The sequence below is a fragment of the Mytilus galloprovincialis genome, chromosome 9, assembly GCF_965363235.1.
Source record: "Mytilus galloprovincialis chromosome 9, xbMytGall1.hap1.1, whole genome shotgun sequence".
Classification (NCBI taxonomy): Eukaryota; Metazoa; Mollusca; class Bivalvia; order Mytilida; family Mytilidae; genus Mytilus; species Mytilus galloprovincialis.
In genome coordinates this window covers 81,514,003-81,534,443 of record NC_134846.1, presented here as the reverse complement: position 1 = coordinate 81,534,443, position 20,441 = coordinate 81,514,003, and the positions used below count along the sequence as shown (strand labels likewise).

Sequence of the window (20,441 nt, the reverse complement as noted above, 5' to 3'; positions counted from 1 at the left end):
TTTATAGTCAATTTTTAACCATTTTTCTTAAATCTTAGTTAACTTTTACAAAAACCTTCTCCTCTGAAACTACTCGGTCAGATTAATCCAAACTTGGCCACAATCATCTTTAAAGTATCTAGTTTAAAAAATGTGTCCGGTGACCTGGCAAACCAACCAAGATGGCCGCCACAGGTAAAAATAGAACATAGGGGGTAAAATGCAGTTTTTGGCTTATAACTAAAAAAAGCATTTAGAGCAAATTGATGGGATTTGTTAATCAGGTCATGATCTATCTGCCCTGAAATTTTCAGATGGATCAGACAACCCGTTGTTGGGTTGCTGCCCCTGAATTGGTAATTTTAAGGAAATTTTGCTGTTTTTGGTTATTATCTTGAATGTTATTATAGATAGAGATAAACAGCAATAATGTACAGCAAAGTATGACCTAAAAATAAGTCAACATGACCAAAATGGTCAATTGACCTCCTAAGGAGTTATTGTCTTTTAGAGTCAATTTTTAACAATTTTCGTAAAATTTGTAAATTTTTACTAATATTTTCCACTGAAACTACTGGGCCAAGTTCATTATAGATAGAGATAATTGTAAGCAGCAAGAATGTTCAGTAAAGTAAGATGTACAAACACATCACATCACCAAAACACAATTTTGTCATTAATCCATCTGCTTCCTTTGTTTAATATTCACATAGACCAAGGTGAGTGACACAGGCTCTAAATCTAGTTGCAGATTTTGAATGGAATTTTCCATCAGGTGATAGAAATTTAGCATGTTTTCCTTGTTTATTCTTAGGAATAGATAATACTCATATCTGAATGTCCGTCTGTCCAGAAATGATTAAAGAATTGCGTAACCAACATTTTTAAACAGTCGCCAAATTTTTGCAGTCGTATATTGTTATCAGGTCCATGTCAGCTTCGTCTGAAGACACTTGGTTTCCGAACAATTACTTTAGTATAATTGAATAGAAATCTATGAAATTTATACACAAGGTTTTTAAAAGAAGGTTGGGATTGATTTTGGGGGTTGTGGTCCTAACAGTTTAGGAATTAGGGCCAAAATAGGGTCCAAATAAGCGTTTTTCTAGTTTCCAGACAATATTTTATGGAACAGTATATGGATCTCTCTGAAATTATTCCATAAGGTTCTATACCAGCCAGGGATGGTTATCATTGGCTTTGGGGGGTTATGGCTCAAACCGTTTTGGAATTACGGGCAAAAAAGGGGGAAAAGCAAGGGTGTCCTGCTTAATGGACAATTACTTACAAGTAAAATTTGGATAACCTCCCTTACATTGCTTTTAAATTATTAAATGGGTAATTATGGTGCAAACTCCATTAGAAACTTAAATTGAGATTTTTACCATATCTTGAGGGAAAGAATTGGTTTTTTTTGGGAAAAAGGGGGGTAAAAAAAGATATCTTGGGGGAGGGGACAATTTTTATGCCCAACCTACGATAGGAGAGGGGCATTATGTTTTCTGGTCTGTGCCTCCGTTTGTCCGTCCGGTTAAAGTTTTTGGTCGAGGTAGTTTTTGATGAAGCTGAAGTCCAATCAACTTGAAACTTAATACACATGTTCCCCATGATATGATCTTTCTAATTTTAATGCCAAATTATAGTTTTGACCCCAATTTCATGGTCCACTGAACATAGAAAATGATAGTGCAAAGTTCAGGTTAAAGTTTTTGGTCAAGGTAGTTTTTGATGAAGTTAAAGTTACATCAACTTGAAACTTAGTACACATGTTCCCTATGATATGATCTTTCTAATTTTAATTCCAAATTAAAGTTTTGACCCCAATTTCACGGTCCACTGAACATAGAAAATGATAGTGGGAGTGGGGCATCCGTGTACTATGGACACATTCTTGTTTTTCTCAAGATTTCAAAAATTAACAAGAAAAATTTCTTCAAATATTTTTTTTTTTATTTATACTTTCGTCCTGGAGGAAAATGACAGCTTAAGTAATATTGACAGACGGATGCCCAGTGATGACTTGAGACCTACATGACATATAAGTACATAGGGGACGACGAATGCCAGTGACGCCCCTAACACATTCTATGTGATCCTGGATTCTACTGTGCCTCATGATTACCTTCAGACCTTCAACTTAAGTTTGAAGATCCTCTATAAGATAGTTTCTGCGAGTGTTGACCTTTAACTCTGGAACAGCTGGTGGCAAATCATACTCATCATAAACCTGTACATGTGTATACAACATGAGACCAATTTCCAAACTCAGACCTGTATCAAGCGCAAATATTGTGTCCTTTTTTGCCCCAACTGTTCCGGGTTGGACCTCTGAAGTCGTATCCAGCTGTGCTCGGCGAAGCAATTTATTTAAATTTCAAATCATGACCTTCAATTACAGGTCAAGGTTGTTTTTGATGGCATGCCATTTACCAAGCAAGAGTTATGCCTCGTTAATAGTTTCCTAATATAGTTGGTTTTCTTTGGTTTACTGATGAGAATAAAGATAACTGCTTGACCATCACTTTTGAAGCTTGAAAACAATGTCACTATTATTAGGAATATTCATACATCTTCTGTAGGGTGAACATTTTGTTTTTTACTACAAAAAAAAGTATAATTCATATATTTTTAGTTGTAAAAGTGTCTAAAACATGTTAATATTTTTTCAGATTGTCCAGCAGATATAATCAACATGATTTTACCAAATCTTCCAACATCTTTTACCTGTAAGATTGATGAGACCTGTACAAAAGTTGATTGCTGCATCAGTGTAGATTATCTAAGGAGGAACATACATTTAGAAGTAGTTGTTGATATCTGCTCAAGACTACTTTCATTTTCAGTTGAAAAACTGACACAAGACATGTTCATCTTTGACTATACTTTTGGTATGTTAGAATTCAATTTGGTAAAAAAAACATTACACAAAGCAGGAAATTAAGCACACTAATACATTTGTTCAATATAATTTTCAGGCAATAATTGCTATTTCGTAAAAGAACAGCATACATTAAAATGACCCATGTTATTTCCCATGCTACAAAGTGACATGACATTAATGTTTTTGGCCCAATCAAATGTCCTTTTTGGTTGTGGATAACTGTAAAACTTTCCTCAGGATTGGAATTAAACCATCATATATAATAAGATGAAGATCCTATTGATTTTGAGGTCAACTTATTAAAGGTCATGTCAAATGTACTAAAAGCAGTTTAAAGTACGATAAAGAAGATGTGGTATGATTGCTAATAAGACAATTTTCCACAATGCTACTCAAAGCAGTCAATGAGCCGTAAATATTATGTCGATGTTCTTGTAAAATTATACTCCTAACCGAAAATGCATGAAATATTTGCCCCTGTTTGTTAAGCAACCAACAAACAATCATTGAACTTGTTTGTTAATAAAAGCTGAAGAAAAATTTCGGTTAAAATTAAAAACTTGTTTCTGTTATGTGTTTGCTCAGTAAGTTTAAAGTTATCATTTGAATCTTCCAGATATCAGAGGGAAGCTGAAGCTGTTAGATTTTGTTTCCATAGAGTAAGTTAGTTTCATTATGCTTTCTTTCTATTGGTGTGAGCTCCCTTTAGCTCTTATAAAATTTAGGAGTTATTATTCTTTGAAAAAGTAATGAGCATATCATTTGCTCATGGCACAGCCGTTTATTCTATTTGATGTCTCTAGAACTTGCAACTTGAGGTAACGTGTTTTCCAAAGCTTGTAAACAGCAAAACAGGGGTGAAATTTGGATTGGTGAACTTGTGCCAAGTATTCTTTTATTTGAAACAAAAGATAAATTCTGCACATTTTTAGGCAGTTAAGCTGCCTTATGCGAGCACCCTAGATTTGTGATCTACCCAATAAATGCTGAAATACGTGCCATTGTTGATCATTGTTATTATCTAGCTGGATATTAGGTTATTTATAACTAATTGGACAGTTTTTTCATACTTTTAATTCTGGATTACAAAAAAAATGTCCAGAAAAACCTTAAATGATCGTCGAATCACCCAAAAGTTTGCACATAGGAAGTAGAGCACATTAGGAATCCTTGCGTAGTTTTATTATCACCTGAACTTTTGGCTAAGATGTTAGATAACAAATGTGTGAAATATTTAGTCGCCGAAAATTTCTAAAGACAAGTAGTTTAGATTTCCCAAATGGCAAAAGTCGTAGGAATATTGTTTGTCGTCAATATGTAGTCAACTACGTCAGTAGTCTATTAAAATAAGTTCAACTGTTCATGCTGTTGACGCAATTTTAAATATCAGACGAATTTTTGTATCTTTTCAATTTGGAGGCAGGTGTTCAATTAGCGGTGGTCCGAGGTCTGTGACCTTTCACTTTTGCAGTCGGACTTTCGACTTGGTTACTAGCTACGGGCAATAATTGCTATTTCGTAAAAGAACAGCATACATTAAAATGACCCATGTTATTTCCCATGCTACAAAGTGACATGACATTAATGTTTTTGGCCCAATCAAATGTCCTTTTTGGTTGTGGATAACTGTAAAACTTTCCTCAGGATTGGAATTAAACCATCATATATAATAAGATGAAGATCCTATTGATTTTGAGGTCAACTTATTAAAGGTCATGTCAAATGTACTAAAAGCAGTTTAAAGTACGATAAAGAAGATGTGGTATGATTGCTAATAAGACAATTTTCCACAATGCTACTCAAAGCAGTCAATGAGCCGTAAATATTATGTCGATGTTCTTGTAAAATTATACTCCTAACCGAAAATGCATGAAATATTTGCCCCTGTTTGTTAAGCAACCAACAAACAATCATTGAACTTGTTTGTTAATAAAAGCTGAAGAAAAATTTCGGTTAAAATTAAAAACTTGTTTCTGTTATGTGTTTGCTCAGTAAGTTTAAAGTTATCATTTGAATCTTCCAGATATCAGAGGGAAGCTGAAGCTGTTAGATTTTGTTTCCATAGAGTAAGTTAGTTTCATTATGCTTTCTTTCTATTGGTGTGAGCTCCCTTTAGCTCTTATAAAATTTAGGAGTTATTATTCTTTGAAAAAGTAATGAGCATATCATTTGCTCATGGCACAGCCGTTTATTCTATTTGATGTCTCTAGAACTTGCAACTTGAGGTAACGTGTTTTCCAAAGCTTGTAAACAGCAAAACAGGGGTGAAATTTGGATTGGTGAACTTGTGCCAAGTATTCTTTTATTTGAAACAAAAGATAAATTCTGCACATTTTTAGGCAGTTAAGCTGCCTTATGCGAGCACCCTAGATTTGTGATCTACCCAATAAATGCTGAAATACGTGCCATTGTTGATCATTGTTATTATCTAGCTGGATATTAGGTTATTTATAACTAATTGGACAGTTTTTTCATACTTTTAATTCTGGATTACAAAAAAAATGTCCAGAAAAACCTTAAATGATCGTCGAATCACCCAAAAGTTTGCACATAGGAAGTAGAGCACATTAGGAATCCTTGCGTAGTTTTATTATCACCTGAACTTTTGGCTAAGATGTTAGATAACAAATGTGTGAAATATTTAGTCGCCGAAAATTTCTAAAGACAAGTAGTTTAGATTTCCCAAATGGCAAAAGTCGTAGGAATATTGTTTGTCGTCAATATGTAGTCAACTACGTCAGTAGTCTATTAAAATAAGTTCAACTGTTCATGCTGTTGACGCAATTTTAAATATCAGACGAATTTTTGTATCTTTTCAATTTGGAGGCAGGTGTTCAATTAGCGGTGGTCCGAGGTCTGTGACCTTTCACTTTTGCAGTCGGACTTTCGACTTGGTTACTAGCTACGGCCAACGGACAATGGCATGGGACCTTCGACTTGAAAGAAAATAAAAAAATAACGTTGCAAACCTTTTTACCAAAGTATCCTAATGAACGATCTCATAATATATTTTCATCATTATTATTCATGACAGCGATGATCAACCGCTAGTTTTATACAGAAAAACGCCGACAAATAATGTGCAAGTTTGAGTAAAATTGTATCTGACAAAAGCAACATTAAAAACAAAATAAGATAAATTCTGCACATTTGTTTGGAAAAGTGACATTTTAATAAAGGCTATAGGGGGAAAACAGTGGTTGTTTTACACCATATGGTAAATGGATCTTTACGAAATGATATTGCTATGTGTGATTGCAATCCTCTTGTTTGATTTGCAATATGAATATGAAAAATGGAATGTTATAAATGATGGAACAGGTTTAACTTGCAGTCATGACACAACTGATTTTTAGCTCACCTGGTCTGAAGGGCCAAGTGAGCTTTTCTCATCACTTGGCGTCCGTCGTCTGTCGTTGTCCGTCGTCGTCGTTAACTTTTTACATTTTGAACTTCTTCTAGAGAACCACAGAATGGAATGAAACCAAACATGGCATGAATGTTCCTTATAAGGTGCTGACCAAGTGTTGTTACTTTGTAGCCGATCCATCATCCAAGATGGCTGCCAGCGGGGGACTTAGTTTAACATTGAACCCAATGGGAAATGCATACAAATGACTTCTTTTAGAGAACCACTGAATGGAATGAAACCAAACTTGGCATGAATGTTCCTTATAAGGTGCTGACCAAGTGTTGTTACTTTGTAGCCGATCCATCATACAAGATGGCCGCCAGCGGGGGGCTTAGTTTAACATAGGACCCAATGGGAAATACATACAAATGTCTTCTATTAGAGAACCACTGAATGGAATGAAGTCAAACATAGCATGAATGTTCCTTATGACACGCTGACCAAGTGTTGTTACTTTGTCTCTGATCCATCAACCAAGGTGGCTTCCAGCAGGTGACTTGGTTTAACATAGGACCCTATGGGAAATACAAACAAATGTCTTCTTTTAGAGAACCACTGAATTGAATGAAAGCAAACATAGCATAAATGTTCCTTTATTAATGAGGTGCTGGCCAAGTGTTGTTACTTTGTAGCCAAATTTTTTCTTTTTATATGATTTCAAAAACCTAAGTAGAATCAGGTGAATGATACAGGCTCTTGAGGGCCTCTAGTTTCTTTCTTTTTTCCAGTTATACCATAGACAATACAGAAGATATGAATGAATTCAGAGTAAACCTCAATGTTACAATACAATTAGATGATCAGACAATCCTTTATCAATCTGCAGTGATGAAAGATACATCACTACTCAGAACACAGTGTGACTGGAACACAGGATTTGATATTAAAGGTAAAACATTGAATGCTTAAACCTAATAGTAAAGCAGATTGAAAAAAAATCTAGCAAGTTGGCATCAAAGCATAATATTAGATAAATGATGAATTCACTAAAACCTGCCATTACATTAGTGGTAGGGTCAACTTTTGCTATGAAAGATGTATTTTTATGCCCCACCTACGATAATAGAGGGGCATTATGTTTTCTGGTCTGTGCGTCCGTTCGTTCGTCCGTCTGTTCGTTCGTCCGTCTGTCCCGCTTCAGGTTAAAGTTTTTGGTCAAGGTAGTTTTTGATGAAGCTGAAGTCCAATCAATTTGAAACTTAGTACATATGTTCCTTATGATATGATCTTTCTAATTTTAAAGACAAATTAAACTTTTGACCCCAATTTCACGGTTCACTGAACATAGAAAATGAAAGTGCGAGTTTCAGGTTAAAGTTTTTGGTCAAGGTAGTTTTTGATGAAGTTGAAGTCCAATCAACTTGAAACTTAGTACAAATGTTCCCTATGATATGATCTTTCTAATTTTAATGCCTAATTATATTTTTTACCCATTTTCACGGTCCATTGAACATGGAAAATGATAGTGCGAGTGGGGCATCCGTGTACTTTGGACACATTCTTGTTTAAAGCTAATTGACATATAACAATTTTACTGTCCAAATTATCTTTAAATAGTCCAACATATTTTCCATTTTATTTTGCAGATTTCTCCTTGCAGTCTTACATAAATCAGTTATCTCTGCCCAGCAAAGATCATCTGACTGAGTTAATGGCTACTAAACTGATAGAAGAGTTAGGAATAGGGGGCTTACTTCAAGATACTCCATGTCAGAGATCAAGCCCTGTGTATAGTCCATCTATCAATGGTTGGAAAAATGGTAATTTTAGAATATGTGAAAGATTTTGAATTAATGACCAGAAGCAGACACCATATGCTAAAAAAGCATTGGAACCCCTTGAAAAACTTGTTTTGGCTTATAGTTTTATCTTAATCATGGAGTAGGTTGTACAAGGCAATCAGCTTTTTCCATTGTTTCATCTCAGTCCATAAAATTCATTACATATTGCTGAGCTTCTATATCAAGAAATGATTTTATATTAGATCTTTAGTTTTGTAATGTTGCATAATATACATTTTCAGATCTGGCAGGCATTTGCTACCTGTTAATGACACATTAAATTGCTATTATATCATATGAGCATTGAATAAAATTGAGAATGGAAATGGGGAATGTGTCAAAGAGACAACAACCCGACCATAGAAAAAACAACAGCAGAAGGTCACTAACAGGTCTTCAATGTAGCGAGACATTCCCGCACCCGGAGGCGTCCTTCAGCTGGCCCCTAAACAAATATATACTAGTTCAGTGATAATGAACGCCATACTAATTTCCGAATTGTACACAAGAAACTAAAATTAAAAAAATACAAGACTAACAAAGGCCAGAGGCTCCTGACTTGGGACAGGCGCAAAAATGCGGCGGGGTTAAACATGTTTATGAGATCTCAACCCTCCCCCTATACCTCTAGCCAATGTAGAAAAGTAAATGCAAAACAATACGCACATTTAAAATTCAATTCAAGAGAAGTCTGAGTCTGATGTTAGAAGATGTAACCAAAGAAAATAAACAAAATGACAATAATACATAAATAACAATGTTTGGTAAAACATTACTCAATTTCTGTATTGAGGAATGTTTTGATATTTTGTCTTAAACTTTTAAAATGTGTTGAGTTTTATCATATAAGCTATTTATTCAGAGCCAGTCACCCTTGCAAATTCTATCAGCATACTTCTTAGATTTTGTATTCAGGATTGATTGTTAAACATCCTTGTACTTTATAATGTTAAGTTGTACTGTGAAGGCAATTTTAAGATTGTGTGGGTTGTAAGTTCCTGTTTGGCATAACTTGTGAGTTTTTGCAATACCTACAAGGTGTGGAATTATTTGTCAATATCTTACAAAGGTGTGGGTGTATGTTTCCAAGGCCAACAAGCTACATGCTACAGCTGTAGATGCAGCATCATGTTGACCATATTATATTAAAGAGTTATTGCAAAAATATTGTCATGATTAGTTTTTATATTGCACAAGATTTTAGGTTTGTGCCCCTGAAGAAAAAGATAATTTGAAGTTGTAGACACACTTTTTAACCGGATTTTTGTGACAAAAATGTCGGTTATTGATTTGGGGATGTACGGCTGGCGGGCGGGCAGCAATCAAATGTTGTCCGTGCATTAACTCATGAACCGTTCAACCAAAGCGTTTAAAATTTTAATATGTTGTTACTAACAACTAAATGAAGGTCAAGTTCAATAATGGCAATTTTGACTTTTACCGTTCAGGAGTTATGGTTCTTGAAAGATTAAAAAATGGCGTTTCCAGTCGTGTCCGTGCATTTACGCATGAACTGTTCTACCTAAGCTTCCCAAATTTTAATATGTTGTTACTGATGACAAAATGGAGGTCAAGTTCAATAATGGTGATTTTGACTTTTACCGTTCAGGAGTTATGGTTCTTAAGATTGAAAAATGGAGTTTCCAGTCGTGTCCGTGCATTTACGCATGAACTGTTCTAACAAAGCTTCCCAAATTTTAATATGTTGTTACTGATGACAAAATGGAGGTCAAGTTCAATAATGACGATTTTGACTTTTACCGTTCAGGAGTTATGGTTCTTGAAAGATTGAAAAATGGTGTTTCCAGTGGTGTCCGTGCATTTTCTCATGAACCATTCAACCAAAGCTTTTGAAATTTTTATATGTTATGGAAAATTAGAGGTCAAGTTCAATAATGACGATTTTGACTTTTACCGTTCAGGAGTTATGGTTCTTGAAAGATTGTGAAATGGCGTTTCCATTCACGTTGTTGCATTTACTCATGAACCATTCAATCTAAGCTTTTCAAATTTTAAGATGTTGATACTGATGACAAAATGGAGGTCAAATTTGATATTGACGATTTTCACTTTCACCATTCATCAGTAATGGTTCTTGTGATATTGCCAGGACACAAATAAATATTAATAAATCCGGTTTGCTGTCGTTGTGACAGCCTCTTGTTTCAATATCAAAGAGTATTGAATTTTAACTCTGTGATGTTCTGTTGGATATGTTTCATGCTATACAATAAATTTATTTTCAGAATGTCCACTCAGTGTTACTTTACAGGAACTGATCATTCCAGCCTCCTGTTACATGCCATCTCACTGTACGGCTGTGGATTGCTGTATAGATGTGGATTTCTTACATCGTTCATTCCACGCCTATATTGATCTGAACACATGTGACAACACATTCAAACTTGGAATAGAAAAACTGAAGCTGGATCCTATAAGTTTGACAGATTATCAGTTTGGTAAAGAATCTGTTTACTCATGATTAGAAAATAATAATATTTGAAATGTTATTAATTAAAATTGTAATGATTGTAAAAGTAATTTTTGAATTTTGCAGTTTTTTTTTATTGTTGCATAAATTGCATGAAAAAAAGAACCAAGGATATTTTATCTTTCATACCGGAACATTCTGTATGATAACCAGTTTTTAGGTCAACAATGAAAACATTTATGTTTAGCTATAAATTCTTTTTTTTCAGGAACTACTGAGTATTTCAACCTGAAAGGGGTCATAAGAATTAGGTAAGTGCACTATTCTATGGGTTCAGCATTTTTGTATACCCCACATAGGGCATCATGTTTTTCAGACAGAGTCTGTTCATTCCTTCTTCTGTGCTTTTGTCCTGCTACAGGTTAAAGTTTTTGGTGAAAGTTTTTGGTCAACTTGAAACTTAGTACCTATATACCTGTTCCCTTACCTATGATCTTTCTAATGTTAATGCCAAATTAGAGTTTTCATCCCAATTTCACTGTCCACTGAACATAGAAAATGATAGTGCCCACTTCAGGTTACAGTTTTTGTCAAGGACGTTTTTGATGAAATTATGTCCAATCAACATGAAACTTCATAAACATATTCCTTATGATATGATCTTTCTAATTTAAGTGCCAAATTAGAGCTTTGATCCCAATTTCACAGTCCACTGAACATAGAAAATGACAGTGCATCCATGTGCTATAGACACATTCTTATTTGTAATGATTTAATAAATATTTTCATTTTAAGGTCATGCAATAGTTTCAATGCAAAAAATAAAGAATGAAAAACCTTATAAAGCCAAGTGAAATAGATTCTGTAGATCTTCAGTGATTTTTTTTTTTCTTGAGGAAGCATTTTTGAAATTTATTTTCTTGCCCAAGATAACATTTATTAAGAAAATGCATTATATATTATTGCAAATGTGAATAAAGTTATTGCACTGACACAACTTTATGGATAACTGCTTCTCTGGGAATTAGATCAAGCAATTAGATACTATAGAAAACATGTTTGAAGTTGTGTGTTAGTAGTAGTAGTACTAGTTGCAGATTGTAGTATCAGTTATACTCCTTTCCTTCAGGCAACATGAATGAACTGCAAGAGAATGAGTGGAAATCTTGTAAAATTGAAAATGAATTATTTTTTACAGTTATAAGATAGAGGATTTACAAATACAGAGAAAATTCCGTGTTGACTTGAACCTGAGTATTTGTTTCGAGTCCAATGAACCTTGCCTGTATGAGATTGTCCTGTTTAAAGATGCTCTGGTACCTAAAATACTTTGTAATTGGGAAGCCAACTTCTCTATTCCAGGTTAGTTTGCAAATGGCATGTGATACCAATTCCTAACTGTTGAATTTGTCAATCATAAGACTATTTTTGCAAATGATATCGATTTTTATAATTAGGAAAAGATTGCATGAAATGCAATCAAAACCTTATGGGACTGACTTGATATCTAAATCTTCCAAGACTTATCACTACCTTTTTTGCTACACAAAATATAGTGCATTGCTCATAACATTCTATACATCATGTACATCCTATCCATGACCATTTTGATTCTGATAAGCACTTTGATTCTGATATACAGAACAAGGAATATAACTCAAAAGTTCCAAACAAGTTCAAATCTGTTCTTGTTTACACTAACTCATTAGTCAAGAGATGAAAATGGGATCACAAATGATATGGATTCTGATCTGCTAATTATCATTGATCAAGATTGTCTCCTTAAAAAACATAATCAAAATTGGAAGACAGCAAAATTTTTGTTTAGATTTTCAAATTTCATTTCAAGAGGTTTTTAAATAAGTAAATTATAAGTAATAAATTTGACACGATTTATGAATTGTCATTTCATACAGAAATGAAAATGATAATTATTTGAATTATTATAGACTTTTCTCTGGAGAAGTATGTGGCTGATGCTGGGGAGGAAATTAACACCTTGACTGAACCTTTTATACAGAAACTGATGGAAGATTTGGGTATATCCAGTTACCTGAGTGATGATCCATGCAACATTACAACAGAGGACTACACACCAAATCATCAGGGATGGAAATCTGGTAACTAATTTATTACTGGATCTATTGTCCATGTAAAATTACACTAGTGACCTCTACACCAAATCATCAGGTAGTACTATAACCCATTATTTCTCACCATGTCGGGGGAAATTCAGGGGAGCAATATTTGGGTAGATAGAATTTTCTTGATATAGTGATAATACCATTAGAGGAGACTTTGTACAAGATTCTCAGATTTGAAAATCATTTGTAAGATAGTTCCTGGGTATATTTAGCTTTTGTAGTTATTCCTAGTGTAAATTACATCTCTAGTATGCCATATATTCTGAAATTGATACATATTAGCTCTATGTTTAAATGTCTGCTATACTTGTTCTTCTGTAATTGATATATATGGAACCTCAGATTTCATGTTTTCTTTAGAAGTAGTGTAATAAAATCATAATTACCCATACTTAGATATAAAACTTTGTATTTTTGTTCATTTTAGAATGTGACCAGGCCTTGTCATTGCCAGCTTTACTAAATACAGCTGTGTGTGTACTAGAGGATACATGTACTGCTGTGAAATGTTCTATGGTGGTTGGATTATAATTCTTGTATTTTTTTCTTTCCTTTAGAATGTGACCAGGCCTTGTCATTACCACCTGTACCAAATACAGCTGTATGTGTTCTAGAGGATACATGTACTGCTGTGAAATGTTGTATGGAGGTTGGATTTCTGAAGAAATCATTTTCAACCTTTGTAGAGATAGACACTTGTAATCACTACCTTAAGTTTGGTATTGAGAAATTAACTGAACAGATTGATCTTTTTGATTATCACTGGGGTAAGAGCTGATCATTCAATTTACTTATTACTATCTTTATTATGTGTATTCTTCTGAATTCATAATTGATTTTTAGAGAAAAAAAGGACTTCAAATAGTTTTAATATGTGAATGAAATTTCTGTCTTTTTTAAAGATTGAATATTAATTTGATACGAGCCATAGCTTGCTACAGGTTTGAATTAACTTAAAGAATTAATCCCTCAAAAATACTTTGATGGATCAAAACAAATCATCTAACCAATATATGGCCTATGGTCATAAAACAAATTCTTGGAGTACATAGTTTGTGTTTGAAACACAAAATCAAGTTTTTTGATTGGTTGAGTTCTGATTGGGGTTAAATCTTGTAGCAGTCATTTATTAATATCAATATGACCGTTTAGAAGCTAAAATTTTGTAAAAAGTACTAACTTTTACTTATAATATGTTGTAATGGTTGAGTTTCTAAAGATTTGATGTCTTTTTCTTTTTTGCTCATAGGTATTCAAGAAAAGAAATACCTAATGAATGTTATAAGATTAGAGTAAGTGAGACAATTTTATTATAATCGGTGTGGATTCTTTCTTTGGCATTTACTCTATCGTTAAATAATGAAAATTTTTAGTTGAGATGAATTATCCATGAAGACACATGTATCACATAATGAAACTGTTAATGTTGGAAAATAAGATGGTAAACAAATGTTCAGCACTCCAAGGTAATTAACATAAGCAAACTTAGAATATATCCTCCTGTGGATAAAAGACTATTTCATAAAACCATCTTTAAAGTTCATGCTTTGAAGAGTTGTGGATATTAACTTGGAACTAGGTAAAACATATTATAAGCTCTGTTAGTAAGTGTATATTCAAAATGATTACAACCCACTGAAAATGGAATACACAAAAGGAAATAAATGTATTTGTTGATCTACAAGTCTGTTTTATTTGTGACTGCTAGAAACTAGATTATTTTATAGACCGTTGCCATTCTTAGGGATAAATAGCCAAACAGGCATAAGAATTAAATTTTGTCTTTTAAATGTAAAATTTTATTTAAATAATAAACTTTTCATACTTATAGGTACAAGATAGAGGACATATCAGCTGACCAGGAGTATGAGATAAATCTGAACATGAGTGTTTGTTTTGAATCACAGAAAAGTTGTTACTTTACCATGACTGTGTTCAATGGGTACAGATTACCTAAAGTGTTCTGTGATTGGGGAACAGGATTTAATATTCCAGGTATTAACATAAGTTTTCTGTGATTGGGGAACAGGACTTAATATTCCAGGTATTAACCTATGTTTTCTGTGATTGGGGAACAGGACTTAATATTCCAGGTATTAACCTATGTTTTCTGTGATTGGGGAACAGGATTTAATATTCCAGGTATTAACATATGTTTTCTGTGATTGGGGAACAGGACTTAATATTCCAGGTATTAACCTATGTTTTCTGTGATTGGGGAACAGGACTTAATATTCCAGGTATTAACCTATGTTTTCTGTGATTGGGGAACAGGACTTAATATTCCAGGTATTAACCTATGTTTTCTGTGATTGGGGAAGAGGATTTAATATTCCAGGTATTAACATAAGTTTTCTGTGATTGGGGAACAGGACTTAATATTCCAGGTATTAACATAAGTTATCTGTGATTGGGGAACAGGATTTAATATTCCAGGTATTAACATAAGTTATCTGTGATTGGGGAACAGGATTTAATATTCCAGGTATTAACATAAGTTTTCTGTGATTGGGGAACAGGATTTAATATTCCAGGTATTAACATAAGTTATCTGTGATTGGGGAACAGGATTTAATATTCCAGGTATTAACATAAGTTTTCTGTGATTGGGGAACAGGATTTAATATTCCAGGTATTAACATATGTTTTCTGTGATTGGGGAACAGGATTTAATATTCCAGGTATTAACATAAGTTATCTGTGATTGGGGAACAGGATTTAATATTCCAGGTATTAACATAAGTTTTCTGTGATTGGCGAACAGGATTTAATATTCCAGGTATTAACATATGATCTAATACCAACAAACCATAGTATGTCACATCTGGTTGCATACAAACAAGGGTTGAAAAAAACGTTCCTTTGATTTCGATAGTTGTACGAAATTAATCCTGTGTTTCATTGCATTAAAAAAAAAATAGTCATAAACACATATCTTGGGTGTTTTAAAGCACCATTCTTTTAATTTTGTATTTGGTGTTTCTACAGAATATTTTGGAAATTTGAGGTTACATGGTTGCTAAAGCTTGTACGCAGGTAAAAAAGGGATGAAAATTATCAATGATGGTTATTATCTTAAATATGCAATGAAATGTTATGTGAATTTTGTGAAATTATAAAAAGAAAATAAAAAAATATATTACTTTTTTGTACATTTTAAGAATTTTCCCTGTTGAGGTTATTAAAAGAACAGAACGAAACTTTATCTGAGCAACTACCTCTAGCAGTTAGAAATGTTTTACTGGAGCAACTTGGACTGAGTGATTTTCTTCTGGATTTTCCGTGTAATGTAACTTCTAATCAATTCATCAACGGTTAGTTTTTTTCCAGTAGAATATATATTTTACAATATTTACATGTAAGACAAAGGTAACAGTGATTTTGTTCAAGTCTTAAAAATGAAAAATATCTTTAAAATTTTTTGATATAGTTCAACTAAAAATACATATATGTAGTTACTGTCTTGTATGTATTGCTAATGTTATTATGTGGTAGTTTGTATCATGTTTTTACAACATGCAAACATTTAAGACAAATCTAATTTTTATCTCAATGTACTTGCAAACAAATTGTAACACCTCACCTTTTATCATGATTATGTAAAAATGTATTTAAGACTATAAAGAAAAAATATAGAATAGTAGAATTATTTAATAACCAAAGAATATATTGATTAGACAGCAGTTATTTTTAAATGATGTGTAAAATGTTTAATTTGATCTTTTAACTGAATATAACTACTATAAACCAGTTAGAAAGATTTACAAGAAAAAGGATGGATAGGGGATGGATATTACAAAATTGATATTTTATTCCTGAAATTAAAGGATCTTAATGATAAAATTCTGCTAATAATGTTTCTGCTTTATTTAACCAAAGAAAACTTTTTCCCTATTCAATTTATATTAAATAAGTGAACTTAGAATCTCATATTTCTTGAAAACAAATATTGTGATATATCCTACTTCAATTCAACCTTTAATATAAACCCAGGGGCAGATCCAGCCATTTTAAAAAGGGGTGGGGATCCCAACCCAGAGTCAAGGGGGTTCTAACTATATGCTCCCATTCAAATGCATTGATCATCCAAAAAAAAAGTTGGGGTTCCACCTCCCAGGACCCCCCCCCCCCCTGAATCCACCAATGAAAATAACTCCCATCTGGATACTCAGTAAAAACAATATGATAAAAAAAAATTACAAACACATAGAGAAAAGTAGAACATACAAAAATGTTACTGTAATCTATAATAAGTGGAAGAAAACAGAAAAATGCCCAAAAATATGGATATAAAAAAAACTTGAAATGATTATTGTTTACTGGTATGTTAGTTTTAAAGAGCAGCTGAAAGATTTCTCTCGGATAAATTTGAAATTTTGTTTTATTTTTTATTACAGAATGTACTGGTAGTTATTTGACCTTAACCTTACCTTCATCATTATCCTGTGCAATACCACCAAGCTGTTCTGCTTTATCATGCTGTATGGACGTCCAGTTAATTAGTCAGGCCATCATGTATGAGATTCATATCGATCCTTGTGCATACACTATGTCCTTAACTATAGAGAAACTACATGTAAAGATGTCACTCCTGAAATATACATGGGGAGAAACTCACAAATTCTCACTTCAAGGAGGTATCATTCTCAAGTATGTATTGTTGGTAGAAAAACTTATTTTTAAAAAGATGTCTTCCCCTATGCAATTTTTTTCTTAGTTGCTTTGGTACCATTTGCATTTCCATAACTGCTCTTGAACTGCATGAGAGACCTATTTAAAACTTTTACAGATTCTTAATCACAGAGTGTATTTTTGTACCTTCAATGTCATTTCTTCAATAATTGATTTGGAATGACATGGGCATATCTGCACACTGTATAGAGTACACACATTTGAGGGGTACCCTTTTCGTATCTATAGCTTCCCATAAATCTCTTATTACAATTTATTTTCTTTCATTGAAAACAATATCATGTTTATTCATATTGTATTGTATGTTAAAATGTGATTGTTGCTTGTACATTATTTTAGACTTAAGGTATTTGACTTAAAGAGTGAGAATATGTTCATGGTAGATTTGAGTTTCCATATTTGTATGGAAGAGAAGGACCCAAACAACTGTATAGTGAATTTACCAATCCTAACCAATGCTAAGTTAGCTAAACCTATATGTAACTGGAATATGGGATTCTTAAAATCAAGTAAGCTTTATTTTTACTTGTGGAAAAAATATAAGTAACAGTTATATATGTATAATTTAATTTTGGATGTAACGTGTCTTCTGATTGGCTGACGTTATTTTGTTATGAGCCCATAGACATAATTTAGTCATGTGACCGTGACGTCGTCAACGTTTTTTCATGGTTTTCTACGGTTTAAAAGGGAATTAAGAATTAAATTATAAGAAATGACTGTAATATTTTTTCTGTATTCAAAATAACATAAAATATGTGGTGCACACTTAAATAAACCCCTACACGTGTAATTCAGTGTGCACCAAATTTTTTATGTTATTTCTTCATAGACAGAAAAAATGTTACAGTCATTCCTTAAATAATTTAGGTTGATGGCTGATATATTCTCTTTTTGTATCTACAATTTTATTTCAATTTCAATACCATTTTGTGACAGTTTTAAATAATTAGCTGATTTCATGAGTACATTGCTTCGTTTTATTCTACAAGAATTCATCTGACTTTAATCTCACTTTCGTGGATCCTTGATAATATTAAGATTAATTGTAGCTGAACCTTTATCTTAAAGACTTGCAACATAAATTTGATTATGATCTGTGAAACTAGCAAGATCTACTTTGATTGCTCTAAATATTTATTGATAATAGATCATAAGAATGTTGCTGCTGCTGTGTCTGATATGTGTATTCTAATATGGCCACCAGTGGGGCACTTTTAAGCTTAAACTGTGTATAGAAATCTTTTTGGTGGTAAAAAACAGTGTTACAAGCAAAGTCGGTTAGACGGTTTGTTTTAGAATACATGTACTAAGTATTAAATATTTGATACAGATTAGCAAGTGGAAAAATTTCTTTGTGGTAACCCCTTAACAAATTGAAACAAGATATGACAAAAGGTTTCTTTTCATTTACTAATTACAAAGGTTCAGACTTTCTTAGTATTGTCACCAGGTATCCAGTGGGAAGCTTTCATGTTCATTGAATCCCTTTGGAAACAAAATTTAAGAAATCTATGAAAAGTTCAACACCATTTAAAAAAAGTGGATTTAGGGTACCATGGTAGATACAGACTGAAGGCAGTGTATTTGGTTTGAATCCTAAATGCATACCATTTTGCAAGGCAATCATGACAAGCTTATGTGTTGTCTAGTTTTAGTACTTTTTCTAGATAGAATCTTTCCATATTTGTTTATTCCTTTTCCAGTAAATATTTTTAACTTATTTTGAAGATTACTAGTTTTCAATATAGAATTGTTTTAACTTATTTGTTTGGTAGATTTTTCATTAACAACATGGAAGACAGAGAATTTAATAGCTGATACAGAAACTTTAGAAGAAGTTATTGTTGCACAGCTGCTCTATAAACTTGGCATTAATGAATACATGAAGGATCCACAGTGTGACAGAAATCAGCCTCCGTATCAACCTGCAAACAATAACAGATGGAATCTGGACAGTAAGTTTAAATTTTATTTTAAACAATTTTCCTGTTCTATAGTTATGTCCCTTTTTTAAATTGTAAAGCTTGAGCTAGGGTATTTGTGTCCTCAGAAATATTCTTTTATTTTTTATTACAACATTTTTATGTTCCATAAATAGAACACTTAAAACTTTTACTTACATATAAATAGTAAAAAGACCATAGACTAATAGATAAACAAATCTAATAAGTAATTTAAATTTTAGCTGCTCGGTCCGTTCATTATTTAGCTTTATTGCTGCATCACATACCCAACAGCTTTATATTGGTTATCAAAACTGATGTTTGATAATATAATTAATGTGAAATTAATCCTTAATTTTTTGGCTTACAAAATGCTATTTTCAAATTGCTTTGTTGAGAACATTTCTTTTAACATTTCAGAATGTAATAGTTCTGTAGATATATCTGTTTCTTTACCTGCTGGAATCTCCTGTTACCTGTCTGATACCTGTACAGGTATAGATTGTTGTATACAGGTAGATAAACTAGGATTATCTGTCAATACCTATGTAGTACTGGATACCTGTCACAACACCTTTACTGTTGGTGTAGAGAATTATAAACATACTACAACCATGCTGGATATAGACTATGGGGAAATACAAACTTTCTCTTTAAATGGATTTGTTAGAGTGAGGTAAATTAATTTGTGATGAAATACAACATTTCATGATCCTTAAGTTTCAAATTTTCTTTTCAACTGTTTCAAACATTCTTTGTATTATCTCACATTTCCTGTTGATTTTTTTCCTGTTTTGCATACCACATCTATTTTGTTTTTGATGATATGCTATTTTAAAATATCTGTGAAGTACTCAGTTAAGTTTATTTTAAGAAATCTTCATACAGCTGCATCAAATAATTGTCATTTTGAGAGATTCATTCAATAAAAGTTACTTGTTGCAACTTGGGTTCCCAAGAATACAAGTCTTTATAGTATGTTTATGTTCTCATTTTTTTCAGTTACAAAATCCATGAGTTTTTCCATGAAAGGATGTTTGTTGTCAGTGTGAACATTAGTGTGTGTTATGAAGCTAATGGACCTTGTGCTGTAGACTTGAAAATACTGGAAAATACCAAACTTCCTATACCTTTGTGTGATTTTAATCAAGAAATTCCAGGTGAGAAAATAAAGG

At 32.7% G+C, this 20,441-nt stretch overlaps 3 protein-coding genes and 1 long non-coding RNA gene across 4 annotated transcripts in view; all 4 read left to right on the top strand.

Annotated features, from left to right (window-relative positions):
- The first annotated feature begins 2,657 nt into the window (after positions 1-2,657).
- On the top strand, positions 2,658-13,159 carry LOC143046848 (uncharacterized). Its single transcript, XM_076219910.1, has 9 exons — positions 2,658-2,867; positions 4,884-4,926; positions 7,001-7,161; positions 7,859-8,032; positions 10,300-10,512; positions 10,753-10,795; positions 11,683-11,846; positions 12,434-12,604; positions 13,056-13,159. Exons 1-9 carry the CDS (start codon positions 2,672-2,674, stop codon positions 13,157-13,159), a joined length of 1,269 nt encoding a protein of 422 aa, XP_076076025.1. The 5' UTR covers positions 2,658-2,671.
- A 33-nt stretch (positions 13,160-13,192) lies between these two features.
- On the top strand, positions 13,193-15,947 carry LOC143046847 (uncharacterized). Its single transcript, XM_076219909.1, has 4 exons — positions 13,193-13,395; positions 13,878-13,920; positions 14,460-14,623; positions 15,790-15,947. Exons 1-4 carry the CDS (start codon positions 13,272-13,274, stop codon positions 15,945-15,947), a joined length of 489 nt encoding a protein of 162 aa, XP_076076024.1. The 5' UTR covers positions 13,193-13,271.
- A 1,095-nt stretch (positions 15,948-17,042) lies between these two features.
- LOC143046126 (uncharacterized) lies at positions 17,043-19,264 on the top strand. Its single transcript, XR_012969073.1, has 3 exons — positions 17,043-17,278; positions 17,660-17,829; positions 19,099-19,264. It is a non-coding gene; the product is annotated as an uncharacterized LOC143046126 (long non-coding RNA).
- A 373-nt stretch (positions 19,265-19,637) lies between these two features.
- The window catches only part of LOC143046845 (uncharacterized), a 148,422-nt gene continuing 147,618 nt past the window's right edge, over positions 19,638-20,441 (top strand). The window contains exons 1-2 of the mRNA XM_076219908.1: positions 19,638-19,942; positions 20,269-20,426. Of these exons, the coding sequence (XP_076076023.1) occupies positions 19,638-19,942; positions 20,269-20,426 (463 nt within the window). The remainder of the gene's footprint in view (positions 19,943-20,268; positions 20,427-20,441) is intronic.

Bases quoted from the DNA above. Each gene is read 5' to 3' on its own strand.
- LOC143046848 (XM_076219910.1), top strand. From the start codon at position 2,672: ATGATTTTACCAAATCTTCCAACATCTTTTACCTGTAAGATTGATGAG. The intron at 4,927-7,000 runs GTAAGTTAGTTT...TCTTTTTTCCAG, and splicing joins TTAGATTTTGTTTCCATAGA to TTATACCATAGACAATACAG. The intron at 7,162-7,858 runs GTAAAACATTGA...TTTATTTTGCAG, and splicing joins CACAGGATTTGATATTAAAG to ATTTCTCCTTGCAGTCTTAC.
- LOC143046847 (XM_076219909.1), top strand. From the start codon at position 13,272: ATGGAGGTTGGATTTCTGAAGAAATCATTTTCAACCTTTGTAGAGATA. The intron at 13,396-13,877 runs GTAAGAGCTGAT...TTTTGCTCATAG, and splicing joins TCTTTTTGATTATCACTGGG to GTATTCAAGAAAAGAAATAC. The intron at 13,921-14,459 runs GTAAGTGAGACA...TCATACTTATAG, and splicing joins ATGAATGTTATAAGATTAGA to GTACAAGATAGAGGACATAT.